At 51.4% G+C, this 12,118-nt stretch overlaps 1 protein-coding gene across 5 annotated transcripts in view; it reads right to left on the bottom strand.

The window, feature by feature from the left end:
* SEPTIN5 (septin 5) overlaps window positions 1–12,118 on the bottom strand; it is a 57,031-nt gene that overhangs the window by 12,036 nt on the left and 32,877 nt on the right. For 3 of the 5 annotated variants that reach the window (XM_090063015.1, XM_090063014.1, XM_090063013.1), the window contains 2 exons: window positions 2,378–2,474; window positions 1,407–1,493 (listed from right to left, as the gene is read on the bottom strand). In XM_090063015.1, the coding sequence (XP_089919141.1) occupies window positions 1,407–1,493; window positions 2,378–2,387 (97 nt within the window). In that variant the 5' untranslated portion in view covers window positions 2,388–2,474. Of the gene's footprint in view, window positions 1–1,406; window positions 1,494–2,377; window positions 2,475–9,515; window positions 9,538–9,645; window positions 9,842–12,118 lie in introns of those variants that run through there. The other 2 variants (XM_090063011.1, XM_090063012.1) reach the window with 2 other exon arrangements.

The raw sequence follows: 12,118 nt of genomic DNA, 5'->3' as shown, positions 1-12,118 counted from the left end.
TATCCAGAGTGGCTGTTCCAGCGCTAATGGAAGCTGTACTCTGGGAGCTTCATTCTCCCATTCTCATTGTTGTGCCAAGGGAAAGGAAGTCTGGTTAAGCCTATAAAGGAGAGCAGGGGACACGAGGCACCATGGCAGCAGTTCAAAACATGCATATTTGGGTTTTCCACTTTTCCAGGGAAATGCTATGTACAAAGCAGATGGCTTCCATTAAAATCTGTGCTTAATCAAACCCACTTTCCTGTCAAAAAGCAGCTTCAGTGTAACAAAGTCTGCACAAAGCTCTTGCGCACATTTGCTGGGAATTCCCTGTTGGCTTCATCAATGTGCCTCTGATTCTGAACAGGCCAGAAGGGGCCTGAGGAAGAGACAACTCTGAACCGGTGAGAAGGATCAGTATCGTGCTCATTTACCACAGCAGTTGGCAGAACGCAGGCATGGAGGTTAGGTGGCTTTTCAAACTAACACAGTGAGACTGTGGCATTGTCCTGACTTCAAGTCCTCAGCTCTAACCATCTGCAACAGCACCTCTCAAAACTGTCTAGTGTCCCTCAAACCATGTGCATACACAGTCCCTGGGTGACCATATTTATACCACGGGAATTGCTGTGCAATATCAGCCAGCCAGAAAGGCCTACCAGAGGCAGCAGCCAATACCTGATGCTTTCAAGAGAAAGCGAACACCCCCATAATGCACTTTTCTAATGGATCTAAATGGTCAAACTCTGAAAAAGAACCCACACTGTTCATTTTCATTAGGAAGCAGGCACTCCTGTGCCCCAGAGACTCTCCATTGCGGGGCTTCTGCATAGCTGCCCCTGAAAAGCTGTGGGGATGGAGGCCCTTCGAGAAGACGGATGATGGGCATTTTCTGCTGGCCTACCCATCCCACTTCCTCATTGACAGAAGTGAAGCAGGCAGATGCCCTCTCCTGTCAGCATAGCTGCATCCAGGCCAGGCAGCTTTGCTGGCATGACTGTGTTGGCTACAGGGTATAACTTTTTTCACAGCCCTAGCTAACATACCTACGCCAAAAATACCACTACAGTGTATATAGGGCAGACGCTGTCTCTCTCTCTCTCACCCCACCCATCCAGGAGTGAGACACCAAACTCAAGAGCTGAACTCAAAGACCCTCGTAGTATGGCAACAGACAACTCTTCAGCCAACTCAGCAACTGTACTTTGGAAGGAAGGAAAACCCTAAAGCTGAACCACAGCCTCAAACTCTTCTTGCCCTAATACCAGAAGCTGTACATCTGCCCAAGGAAAATGGGTCAGGAAAGCATGAGCCAGTCTGCAACCATTGCTGACATAAAGCAGGAGTGTTGGGTGTTCGAAGACAGCCAGTTTAGTGCCTGTGGAAGCAGCCAGCCCCTGGTGGTCCCTCCCCCGGGCTTCACTTACCCTCAGCGTTGAGAAGTTTCCTGTCTTTGTACAGGTCTGTCAAGAACAAGCTATTCACCAGGGTGGACTTGCCCAGGCCCGACTCTCCTATTGGACACATGAAAAAGAAAAAACAACATAATGTACAAAGTGGGTTACAAAAAAAGCCTTGAGGCGTCTCAAAACACTGGATCCTGCACCAAGGGAAGCCAGAGATGGGAACCTGTTGGGGTTGTATGTAGCTGTTACATTTCTCCAGCAGCAGGAGGACCTTCCCAGCATGATCCCTCTGTCCTGAACACGTGTTATCCCAGCTCCTCCCCATAGTCCCTAGCTATCCAGGGCCTGCTGCTCTCAGGGACACTTTCTGGCAGAGAAGGGGCAGTTACATCCCATACTCAAGCAGGCTGATTGCAGCCAAAAAAAAAGCAGAGTGCTTCCTCCGAAGGAAGCGTCTGACTGGGACACAGACCAAGGGAGGGAGGGCTCAGGAGTCAGACAGGAGGAAGCCAGACAGGAGAAAGGGGTCTTTCGGCAAAGTGGGGAGTGCCAGACAGCAAGTGCATACAGAACTCCTCACCATCCATCTGCTAACCTGCTCACAGCCGGGGCTCTTGGGCTGGGGAGGCAGCGGGGTTTGTTCTGGTTAAGCAGAAGGCAAACAGAAGCCAGGGTTAGACACAAGGTGAAATCCTGTCCCCTTTTTAGATCAGTGGCTGAACTTCCCTTGACTGGACAGACCTGAGCCAGCAGAACCGTCTCAGTACCTTGGGGGCAGGACACAAGCCTGGGACCTGATTCAGCCCCCCCAAGGAGTCTTGCTCCTTTTAATGGGATGCTTGCAGCCCAGGGTGTTCAGCTGTGTGAGCATCAGTGGCTGAGGCAGGTCCCAGGGACACAGAAGATGCTCTCCCAACTCTCAGCCCAGCTGTGACTGGTCCTCTGAGAAGATGGGCTGCTGAGCAAAAGGCAGAGTGGCAAGGAAGTCTCACCAGCAACCATCAAAGTGAAGTCAAAGCCCTTCTTCACGGATTTCCGATGCACCTGGTTGGGCAGGGTGGCGAACCCCACATATTGCTTCTCATGGTCCTGTAGGAAAAGGGAAGAAAGGAATAGGTCAGGGAGGTACAGGAAGCCCAAGGGGTCCTGATCTTGTCCCACACACCAAATCGGGGGAGGGAATCAGGTGCTCTAGCATTTTGGAACTGAATGGGGGAATCAACCCCCACCATCTGCAGCTACACAGGGAATGGGAAAGTGCCTACTTCAGCGTGGCAGGCTCCTGAGCCCCCAGAGGTCTGAGGTGCCCAAAAGAGGCTTGGGGAATGGTGCTGCATGCCCCACAAACACCGCTTTTTACTGGCTGCTATTTGCCAGGTCCTTGAAAGGGCTGTTACTCCATCCTGTTCTGCACTGGACAGCCTCTCCTTCCCCAGCTGCAAAAACACGGTAGCATCCACCTACCCCAACTTTCCATGAGTTCCCCGAGTCCCTTTCCTCTTCCCGCTCCTGCCAACAAACCTACGTGCCTCATGCACATACAGTCCTTGTCACATATGGCCCCGAGGGCCACCGGGCTGGTATTTTTATGGGTTCCCTACAAAAAGAGGCCAGCATCATGTGATGGACAAGCCACAGCTCCAATCTATTACGCTCCCCAGGGCTGCCCAGGCTCTGGGGCTGTGTATAAAAAGGCCAAGAGCAAGGATCAATGGTCTCAAATGGCAGTACGGGAAGTTTAGGTTGGATATTAGCCACCTTAGAAGAGTAGTGAAGCACTGGAATGGGTTACCTAGAGAGGCGGTGAAATCTCCATCCCTGGAGTTTTTGAAGGCCTGGCTTGACAAAGCCTTGGCTGGAATGATCTAGTTGGGGATGGTCCCGCTTTGAGCACGGGGTTAGACTAGATGGCCTCCTGAGATCCTTTCCAACCCTAATTTTCTATAATTCTACGATGAATTGGTCTCCACTCCCTTTATCAGGCTTTTATTTCTTGCACTGTCACCTCCACTCCTGACTAAGTAATGGGAAACACCAACCAGCTCTAATAGTTATTTAAAAAAAACAGTCAAGTATAAAGAGCCCAGAGAGTGATATGAAGTCACAGGGCCAGAGAATATCTCCAAGGCTGCTGGGGCTCCAGATGTTTGATCCAAGAAGGGACAGATCCAGCTGGACCTGCCAGCTCTTTCCCATTACAGATCCTCAGCACATGTCTACATCACACATGTATTTTCCAGCAAAGACCTCCCCCATATGGGAATACCAGCATGCAGCATCCATCAACAGGTATCTCTCCTGGCCAGCAGTGAATGTACATGCCCATGGAGTTTGCAGTTCATAAGACAGCTGTATGTGTTCAGAGTTGCGTGTGAAGAGCTGCACAGTAGCATGAAGCTTTATTGGGCCTACAAGCTCATGAGCAATGCCACACACTCTCAGTGCCACTGACTGGCGCTGTATCTAACTGTGCCTTCTCCTGAGTGCTCTTATCAGAGCCTGCGAGCTGTACAGGCATAATGCAAGTGTGTAGCATGCACTGAATGGCTGCATCATGTGTCAGATAAGCCCAGTCTGTGAGAAAGGACACTGCCAGTCACTGCACACGGAAAGAGGAAACTTCATAAATTCATACCAGGGTAGAAGCTGCAGGCGTGACAGACACTGCAGGCAAACAGGTACTGTGTGTAGCCTGCCGCCTTTGTGAGTCACTTTCAAAGATATGCTGCACGCATGGAACAGGCCTGTGGCATAAATGTATTTTCAGAATGGGCTAACATCCCAGGCAGACGAAACTCAAGGGTGCACTTGCATCAGCAGATTCATTTCCAGGCCTAGCCCAGCCCTCCTTGGCTGGGAAGAACGACCCACACTCTCACTGTTAACATTGGCTTCCAGATGTGGCAGACGTTCCCTGTGGAACAGCAGACTCATTTACCTGCTGGTACCCCTAAAATTCGAGCTCAGCTCGGCAAAGCCCCATGAATGCAGTATTCATAGCTCTTGCAGTCAGGGAGGAACTGCTGGTTGTGCACAGCTCCGGGTATACAGAGGCATCATTCTCTCAGCCAAGTCTGCTCCATCCTCACTTAGTAACAGTTTCCTACAGCCTGACTGCAAGAACAGCCCAGCACACAGACTGGGCTACACGCATACCCCTCTCCAGTGTTATACGCAAACCCCCTCCCCTCCTCCAGCCCCAGCCAGAAAGCGAGCGAGGACCTTGGCAAAACTCACTCCTTTCTTACATGTTTTCCAAGTCCCAACCAAAAGGAAGCAACAATTCACCAAACACCAAGCTGGAGACATCACAGATTCTGCATATCAAAACTGCGTCCCGAGAATAAACAAGCAGCCGGGATTCTTGCCACGCAGACAGAATCAGCACGGCCAAGGGCCTCTCGCAGCTCGGTCCCAGCACTGACACAGAGGTTTCCGCTCATACACAATGTTTCCCCCTTCCTGGCCATCACGCACAGCTTGCCAAAGAGAGTCTGACAGGACCCGCATGCAGGAGGTAACTTGGCCTCGCCAGCTCCATCATATCCGATGCACTGTAAAAGACACAAAGCTGGAACCGTGCAGAGCTTTGGTCCGTCTCGCCTGCCAGCATTTTGTCCTGTAGCCAGGCATAAATCAGCATAACGCCCCTACTTCAAGCAGGTTTACACACTCTAAGAATCAGTCCTGTTCCTATTCTTTACTTTCAGCCCAACTATGCAGTGCCTGGGACAACTGCTTGCAACAAAACCAACCCCTGGCAGGGATAGGCCCAATCTGGAGCTCTTTGCAAGTTGGGGGAGTTTATGGGACACGCTGACATGCTGACCACTAAACCCTGACAGAGTGGCTCAGACCTCGCCCTTCATGTGCTCAACACCACCACGGTGAGACCACCGAGTACATTTCAGCCATGGCCTGATGTGCCTCTTTGCCACCTCACAGTTAATAGAGACACAAAGGGCTTGGTGACACCATTCCTCAATAAAACCCCGGAGTGCTGCCCTGTGGGCACTCCCCTCCCACTCCCGCGCATGCTGAAAATGAGGCCACGGGGCCACCTTTGAGCAGCCCTGGGAACATGCTTGGTGCTGCCCCTTTGGCCTGCTTAATGATGCATGCTTGGGGTTGCTCAAAAGCAGCCACGTTGTCTCACTTCTGGGATCTGGCACATGTGGGATCAGGTGGGGCCATGACTCATGGACAAAGAGATAGTGAAGACAGGCCCTGAGAGGGACCAACAAACAAAATCCAAGAGAAAAGCCCCAGGCCCCCAGCACTGCTCCCAGACAAGGGTTTCATTAAGAGCTCTAAAAGGCCTTGATACCCCACATTACAGGGGTGGGCAAAGCACAGCCCGTGGGCCAGATGCAGCCCACCAAGTCATTCTATCCAGCCTGCTGGGCCCTTAAAAAATTTCGAAAATTAATATTTATCAGCTCCTGGCTGCCTGTCATGTGGCCCTCAATGGCTTGCCAAAACTCAGTAAGCAGCCCTCCACCCGAAATAATTGCCCACCCCTGCCACGTGACAACCCTAGGAAGCAGAAGCAGCAAAGGAGCAAAGGGAAGGGACATGGGGGAAGGGGGTGTGCAGTGCAGAGAGGAGCAAGGCAGTGGGAGAAGTATGGGAGAAGGGACATGCAGAGTGACAGGGGGCAGGGAAAAGGATGCATGGAGCAGGTAGAGCATGGGAAAAAGGACACACAAAGCAGGGGGAAACGGGGTGCGGGGGGGAATGGTTGTGGCTCTGGCCCTGACCCAAAATGCAGGCTGGAGCTAGAGCCACCTGCTGCCTGTGCCAGGTGCTCCATGCTCCCAGAAAAGATGAAGCCACAGTAACTCCAAAGGTAAGTGGACAAGGGCAGGGGCCAAAGGGGACAGGCATCAGTGGGGGACAAGTGGCAGAGTGGGAAAGCACTGGGAGAGGGAGAGGCAGCAGAGAGACGGGTGGGAGGGGGAGTACAAGTGGCAAGGAGGGAACAAGGGAAGTGGGGTAGGCTGCCTGTCCCCAGCTACTGCTTTCCCTGGGAAAGTGGTGGGAGGATATGAATTTAGGAGGAGTCTCCAATAACTAGATTTTAGACACGGAAAGTTAAAATGAACGTATAATCTTCCAAGTCTAGAATCTAGTTATGGCAGGGAGGAGGGGCATCTTGAATTCAAAGACAGGTAAATATGATCCCAGGTGACTTCTGCACACTGGACTCCACTGGATTATGAAGGGTGACCACCTGTGAATAAATGCTGATGGCGCTCCTACAACACGTTGCAAAAGTCCAATACAAAGCAGGCGAAGAAAGGCAGGAAACGTGGGCGTGTCAGCGTCAGCTTGCAAGAGGGAACTGGGCGACTTGATCAAAAGAGTCCTGTCTCTTCAACGTCCACAGCACACCAAAGCTGTTCCACTTCGTGGCTGCTTGACTTGCGATTAAAGTGTAAGTCAGTAAAAGAGGAGTCCTCGGAGAACAAACCACATCCTAACAAGTGAGCAGCGGCGTTGGTCAGTAATACGCCAATGCTGGGTTCAATAGGCAGACGTCTCCCTTAAACTCTTTGGAGGTGCTCAAGCTTTGCATGTGTTGCAGGACTGAGGTCTGAGTGGACACCGAACAGTGTCTAGAAAGTGTAATCACCAGCTCCTGCCTCAAGGGACTGTAAGAGTGGGACAACTGCAGTAATAATACTTGGCCAGAAGAGCTGATTCAGTAGATGACTTGATATCAGGCAAATGGACCCCTGGTGCAACTCCACAAACTTCACGGTATGTAAACTGGGGTGATTCTGGCTCATTTTTACCATGGCTACTCAGGCCAAGCTGGAGACCTCAGACAAATTACAGCCCTGGTTACATCACTATATCTTAACAGAGACCGGTCCCCTCATATGGGCAACGCCTATCTGGCCCAAGGTGTCATCTTCAATCAGCAGCTCATTCACCTGATAACACATGTTCCCTTCAGCATTTTTCAAGTGAACATGAGGCTGCTCCATCCATAATCAGGACTGAGAACAAGGGGCCATGGGTGAGGAGGAGGGTGGTCAGAAGAGCTCTTCTTCCTCCAGCCTGGTGCTGCTCCGCTACTAAAAGAACATCCTGCCTCCCTGCCCGATGTGGCGAAAGCTCCCCTGCCACTTTAATTTCGCTTCAACCCTTGTCTGTGATAGTTAACAGAAAGGAAACAGGCTTAGCCCTGCTTCTGCAAGAAAGACAGCACCTTTCATTGCCAGCCGACTCCTTTAGGAGCATCCCTGGCAGGTTTCAAGAGGCCTTCCTGGGTGTAACACAGCCTTCAGTGCAGTTCTGAACTCAGAGGCCACATATGCCTCACTAGTGACTTTTCCGCCCCATACACGTGCCTTGCAAAAAGACACTAAAAAATTCAGTAGAGAAAACCTGAGAGGCCAAGAAGGGGCCTGTGCCCTGAACATACGAGTTCAACATGTCTGATCAATTGTGCACTCCGCTTTAAGCCATTTTGTCTTCCAGGCTCCTAAGCTGCACTAATACCTGTATACCTTAACACCTGGTATGAATGGGATCAGGAAGCCACCTGAGGAGAGCACTCTCGGCCGAGCTGGAGGAGGAAGGCTGGGTGTCTGCCACACCTCTGAACTGCAGTACAGCAGAATCCCTCTGCCCTGCAGCCTTGGGCATCGATCCTAGGGCACCTGAAACGTTACCAAAACTCCCCTCTCACCTAACAGAGCCCAGCATTTACAGGAACCTAAAGCAACCCCAGTCACCAGGGAGAAATTAGCAGCAGGAGGAAGGCAGCCCAGCACAGAGCCAGGTCAGAGAGGTCCTTCCTGGCAGGATCCACTGCCATACCCTTCGCATACACTGTGTGCGCATCTCTTCCACCTCGCATGTACCAAGGCATCTGGACAGAGACCCACCAGCTGTGGCTGATGCCACCGAGAGAACAAGTGGAGGCTTCACGGGCCTTCAGGACCCGTCTAAAAACACAAGCATCTCCAGAGCAACAAAACTGTTTGGTCTAATCTTTAGCTCGGTATGTAATGTGCACCTCAACGAAGGTCACAACAATGCATTCTACCCATAATCAGCTGCGTCAGCCACGTACAGATGGGACAGGCAGTAAATCAAACGTTCTCCTGGGAATGACCCACAGGGACTTTGATCCAAGATGTTCAAATTGAATCTGGGCCACTGGCATTTGAGGACCAGAGCTACCCTGAGAGAAATCTCTCCTAGCCGTGGCACTCAGTCAGGTGCTGCCTCTCTGTATGCGACCAAATTCAAGGTGTGACTGTGCACTGCTCCCCTTACCTCTGCAATCTTCCCATCATGTCCCCCAGCCAACATGTAATAGGACTGCCACGCTAATGGGCCTAATCCATCCTGGTCTTATTCCACAGGCCAGACCACTGGGTTTGGTTAGACCTAACCCTCAGCTGGAGGCCAAATGATGACTGAAGCCTGCATAAGCCCTGCAAAAGGCAGATAACAGGAAAGGAGCTATTTTATGCTCAAAGGTCACAGCAAATGCAGCCCCCTGCATGTTTTCCTGGACTGTGATTAGTGTCAACATGAGTGTGTTCCCGTCACTGCTGGCATCCCCTTTGACCAATAACATTCACAGGGCTGGAAAGCCCCAGCTTCTTGCAGCTGCTTCCACATGGAAAAGCAGAGCCAGATTTGCCTGGGGATGCAATGACAGACCTTCAGACCAGGGTCAATTCCTGCAGCCTAAACAGACTTGAGACTGAAACAACTGCCTAGATCGGAAACCACAGGTCCTGCAGCCCCTCCCCATCACAGAGCACGGCATGTAGGGGCAGCTGAAAGAGGTCACCAACTCACAGTTCAATACCCCCATGGTAGCAAGGAGAAATGCTAGTTAAAATGCAGTGCAAAACAGGTAGTGTGCATGTACACATGCACACTTCAATGCAAATTAGCTTGTACCCCATGTTCCCCCTTCCCTTGACTTGGACTGAATCAGCAAGGAGTCAGTAGATGAAATATGCCGCCAGAGCACTGTCATGTGTCCCCAGCTGTCCCACTTCCCCTCTTGCTTTCCTGTTCCCTTTGTTTTAGTCCCTCTCTAGCCCCACGAGTGCCCAACCTAATCCTGATTCCACCCCCAGCCGATCTTCCCCTTACCAGCTTCTTTCCGCTCCTCTGCTCTCCAGAGCGCTCTTCCTCTGCTACACATTCCTCCTCGGGCAGCATTCTCCCCCCTCCTGTCCCTGCTGCTCCCTGGATCACACATTGCTATAAATATGCCCTGTACCTTCAGCTTGGCTGAGTGGCTTCTCTGTGCCCGAGTCCGGGGAGAAAGCAGCTTCTCCACTAATCGCTCCTGAATAATGATTGTATCCATAACCACGGCGGGTGAGACACAGAGCCACCATGGGCCAAAAAAACAAACAAACCAAAAAGCAAAAAAACCCAACCCATGTGTTCACTCCCAGCCTTGACTAATTCCATAAGGCAGCCACCCCCGCCTACGCGCGCGCACACATACATATGCAGAGAGCTCGGCCCTTGTGCAAGGGAGAGAGCTCCCACGACAGCCAGCTGGCTGGAATTTCCTGTACTGCCGTCTTAGCCTGGCTCGAGGGTGGGGCCTGCGAACAGGAACAGCGAGACAGGGACTAAGTGCAGCTCTGACACTAGCCCAAGCCAAGTCCTCTGATGTGAGAATGGCCCCACAGCATGCCTTAAACAAACAGGATGCTGCCCCAGCCCAGAAGCTGAAGCCAGTTATCAGCTGGACGCCCGGTCTACCGCACTCCTGAGGGAGTCTGACTGAGGGAGCCGAGTAACGTTCTGGTCCTGTGAAGCCTGCTCTGTACCCCCCGCCCCAAGCAGCCTCGCAGATTCATAGATGTTAGGGTTGGAAGGGACCTCAGTAAGTCATCGAGTTTGACCCCTGCCCTGGGCAGGAAAGAGCACGGGTCAGACAACCCCAGCCAGGTGCTTGTCCAGTCTCCTCTTGAAGACCCCCAGGTAGGGAGAGCACCACCTCCCTTGGGAGCCCATTTCAGATTCTGGCAACCTGTACTGTGAAGAAGTCCTTTCTAACATCCAACCTAAATCTGTTCTCCAGCAATTTGTGGCCTTTGTTCCTAGTTACTCCAGGGGATGCCCTAATATATAGAGCACCTCCTATTCCCTGCTGCCCTCCTCTGCTGAATTTATAGGCAGCCACAAGATCACCTCTCCGCCTTCTCTTGCGAAGGTGAAGAGATCCAGGTCTCTCAGTCTCTCCTCATAGGGCCTTGCCTGCAGGCCTCTGACCATACAAGTGGCCTCCTCTGAACCCTCTCAAGATTCTCCACATCTCTCTTGAAGTGCGGCGTCCAAAACTGGTGCAGTACTCCAGCTGTGGCCTGACCAGTGCTGCATGGAGGGGAAGCGTCACCTCCCTGGACCTGTTTGTCATGCATCTGTTAATGCATGAGAAAGTGCGGTTAGCCTTGGTGATCACTTCATCACACTGACAACTCATGTTCATCTTGGAGTCAACTATGACTCCAAGGTCCCTTTCCACTGCTGTGCTGCCGAGAAGGGCATCCCCCAGCCTGTAAGTGTGTGGGTGGTTCTTTTTGCCCAGGTGCAGCACTTCGCGCTTGTCTTTGTTGAACTGCACCCTATTTCATTCTGCCCATTTTTCTAACCTTGGGTCTGAAACTGTGAAGGCTCCACAAAAAGTTTCCTGAAGACTTGGAAACCCAGATCCAAACCTCTCTTGATCAAGATCTGGTCATTTGTGCTGTTAACCCATCTCTGTGGTTCTCTTTGATCTTAAGTTAAGGCCCCACCAGTAGACAAATGACTTTTGCTGACCCTACCTTTTCACCAATCCACTTTTTACCCTCTATGTTTTGAACCTTTGGGGTTCAGTAAAATTCACAGCCTTCCATTTTTGCAACCAAGACAAGTAGAAGTTTCTTTCAGAATCATAGGTTCATCTAACCCACCCCCCCGTATGAACACAGGATGCGTTATTCTGTTTTAATACTTTAAGCCAATAGACCCAAGACATTATATGACTCCAGGAGCTGGGGATTTAAGGAATGCACCAGATGTGATGGAGCTTTTTATAAAATTGCAAGAGACGGCAACATCAGTGGTTCAGGAGTGGCATGAACCTCTGTCTTTTTATACCTTGGGCAACCCCGTGAGCATGGCTCTCCTGAGAATATGCATGAGTCAAGCTCCACATCACACCTCATCCTCCCATTCTGGGTTATACCTCTTCAACTGCTGCAACTCAAGACATCTCTCCTGAAAGGAAAGGCTCATCCTTACCGTTTGAGCACCTGAAACCAAGGCCTCATCCATACACAGCTGTTAGGAAGGGAACCTGGGTGCTATGAGCTCTTGTGCATGGCGTTTCTGATGGTCCCCCATGGAGCCAATGGCTTTAAGCCTAGGGAGGGGTTAGAGAACAGTCTTTGTATATGTCCTGTGGGATACAGGAACTCAGGAAGAGGCAGAAAACAAAAGACCCAAGCTTAATCAATGCCCACACCCTGTGGCTATAGGGGAGTCACATCCCCCAGATCTTAGGGGAGGGGCCCCCAAAAAGGCTGGAAGAAGACGTATGGGAAGCTTTGCTCTGTAACTGTCCAAAATGGCATCCACCTACCTACACCACCCTCTGATAAGGTATTATTTCTGCTGAAACAGTCCAAAGCCCCGGTGGTCATGTGGTAGCTCAAGGAAACACCTGGCGCAGGGGTGAGGAGGGCGTAGAT

The sequence above is a fragment of the Crocodylus siamensis genome, chromosome 9, assembly GCF_052110815.1.
Source record: "Crocodylus siamensis isolate JL-2025a chromosome 9, ASM5211081v1, whole genome shotgun sequence".
Classification (NCBI taxonomy): Eukaryota; Metazoa; Chordata; order Crocodylia; family Crocodylidae; genus Crocodylus; species Crocodylus siamensis.
This window is presented reverse-complemented; position numbering and strand designations above follow the sequence as displayed.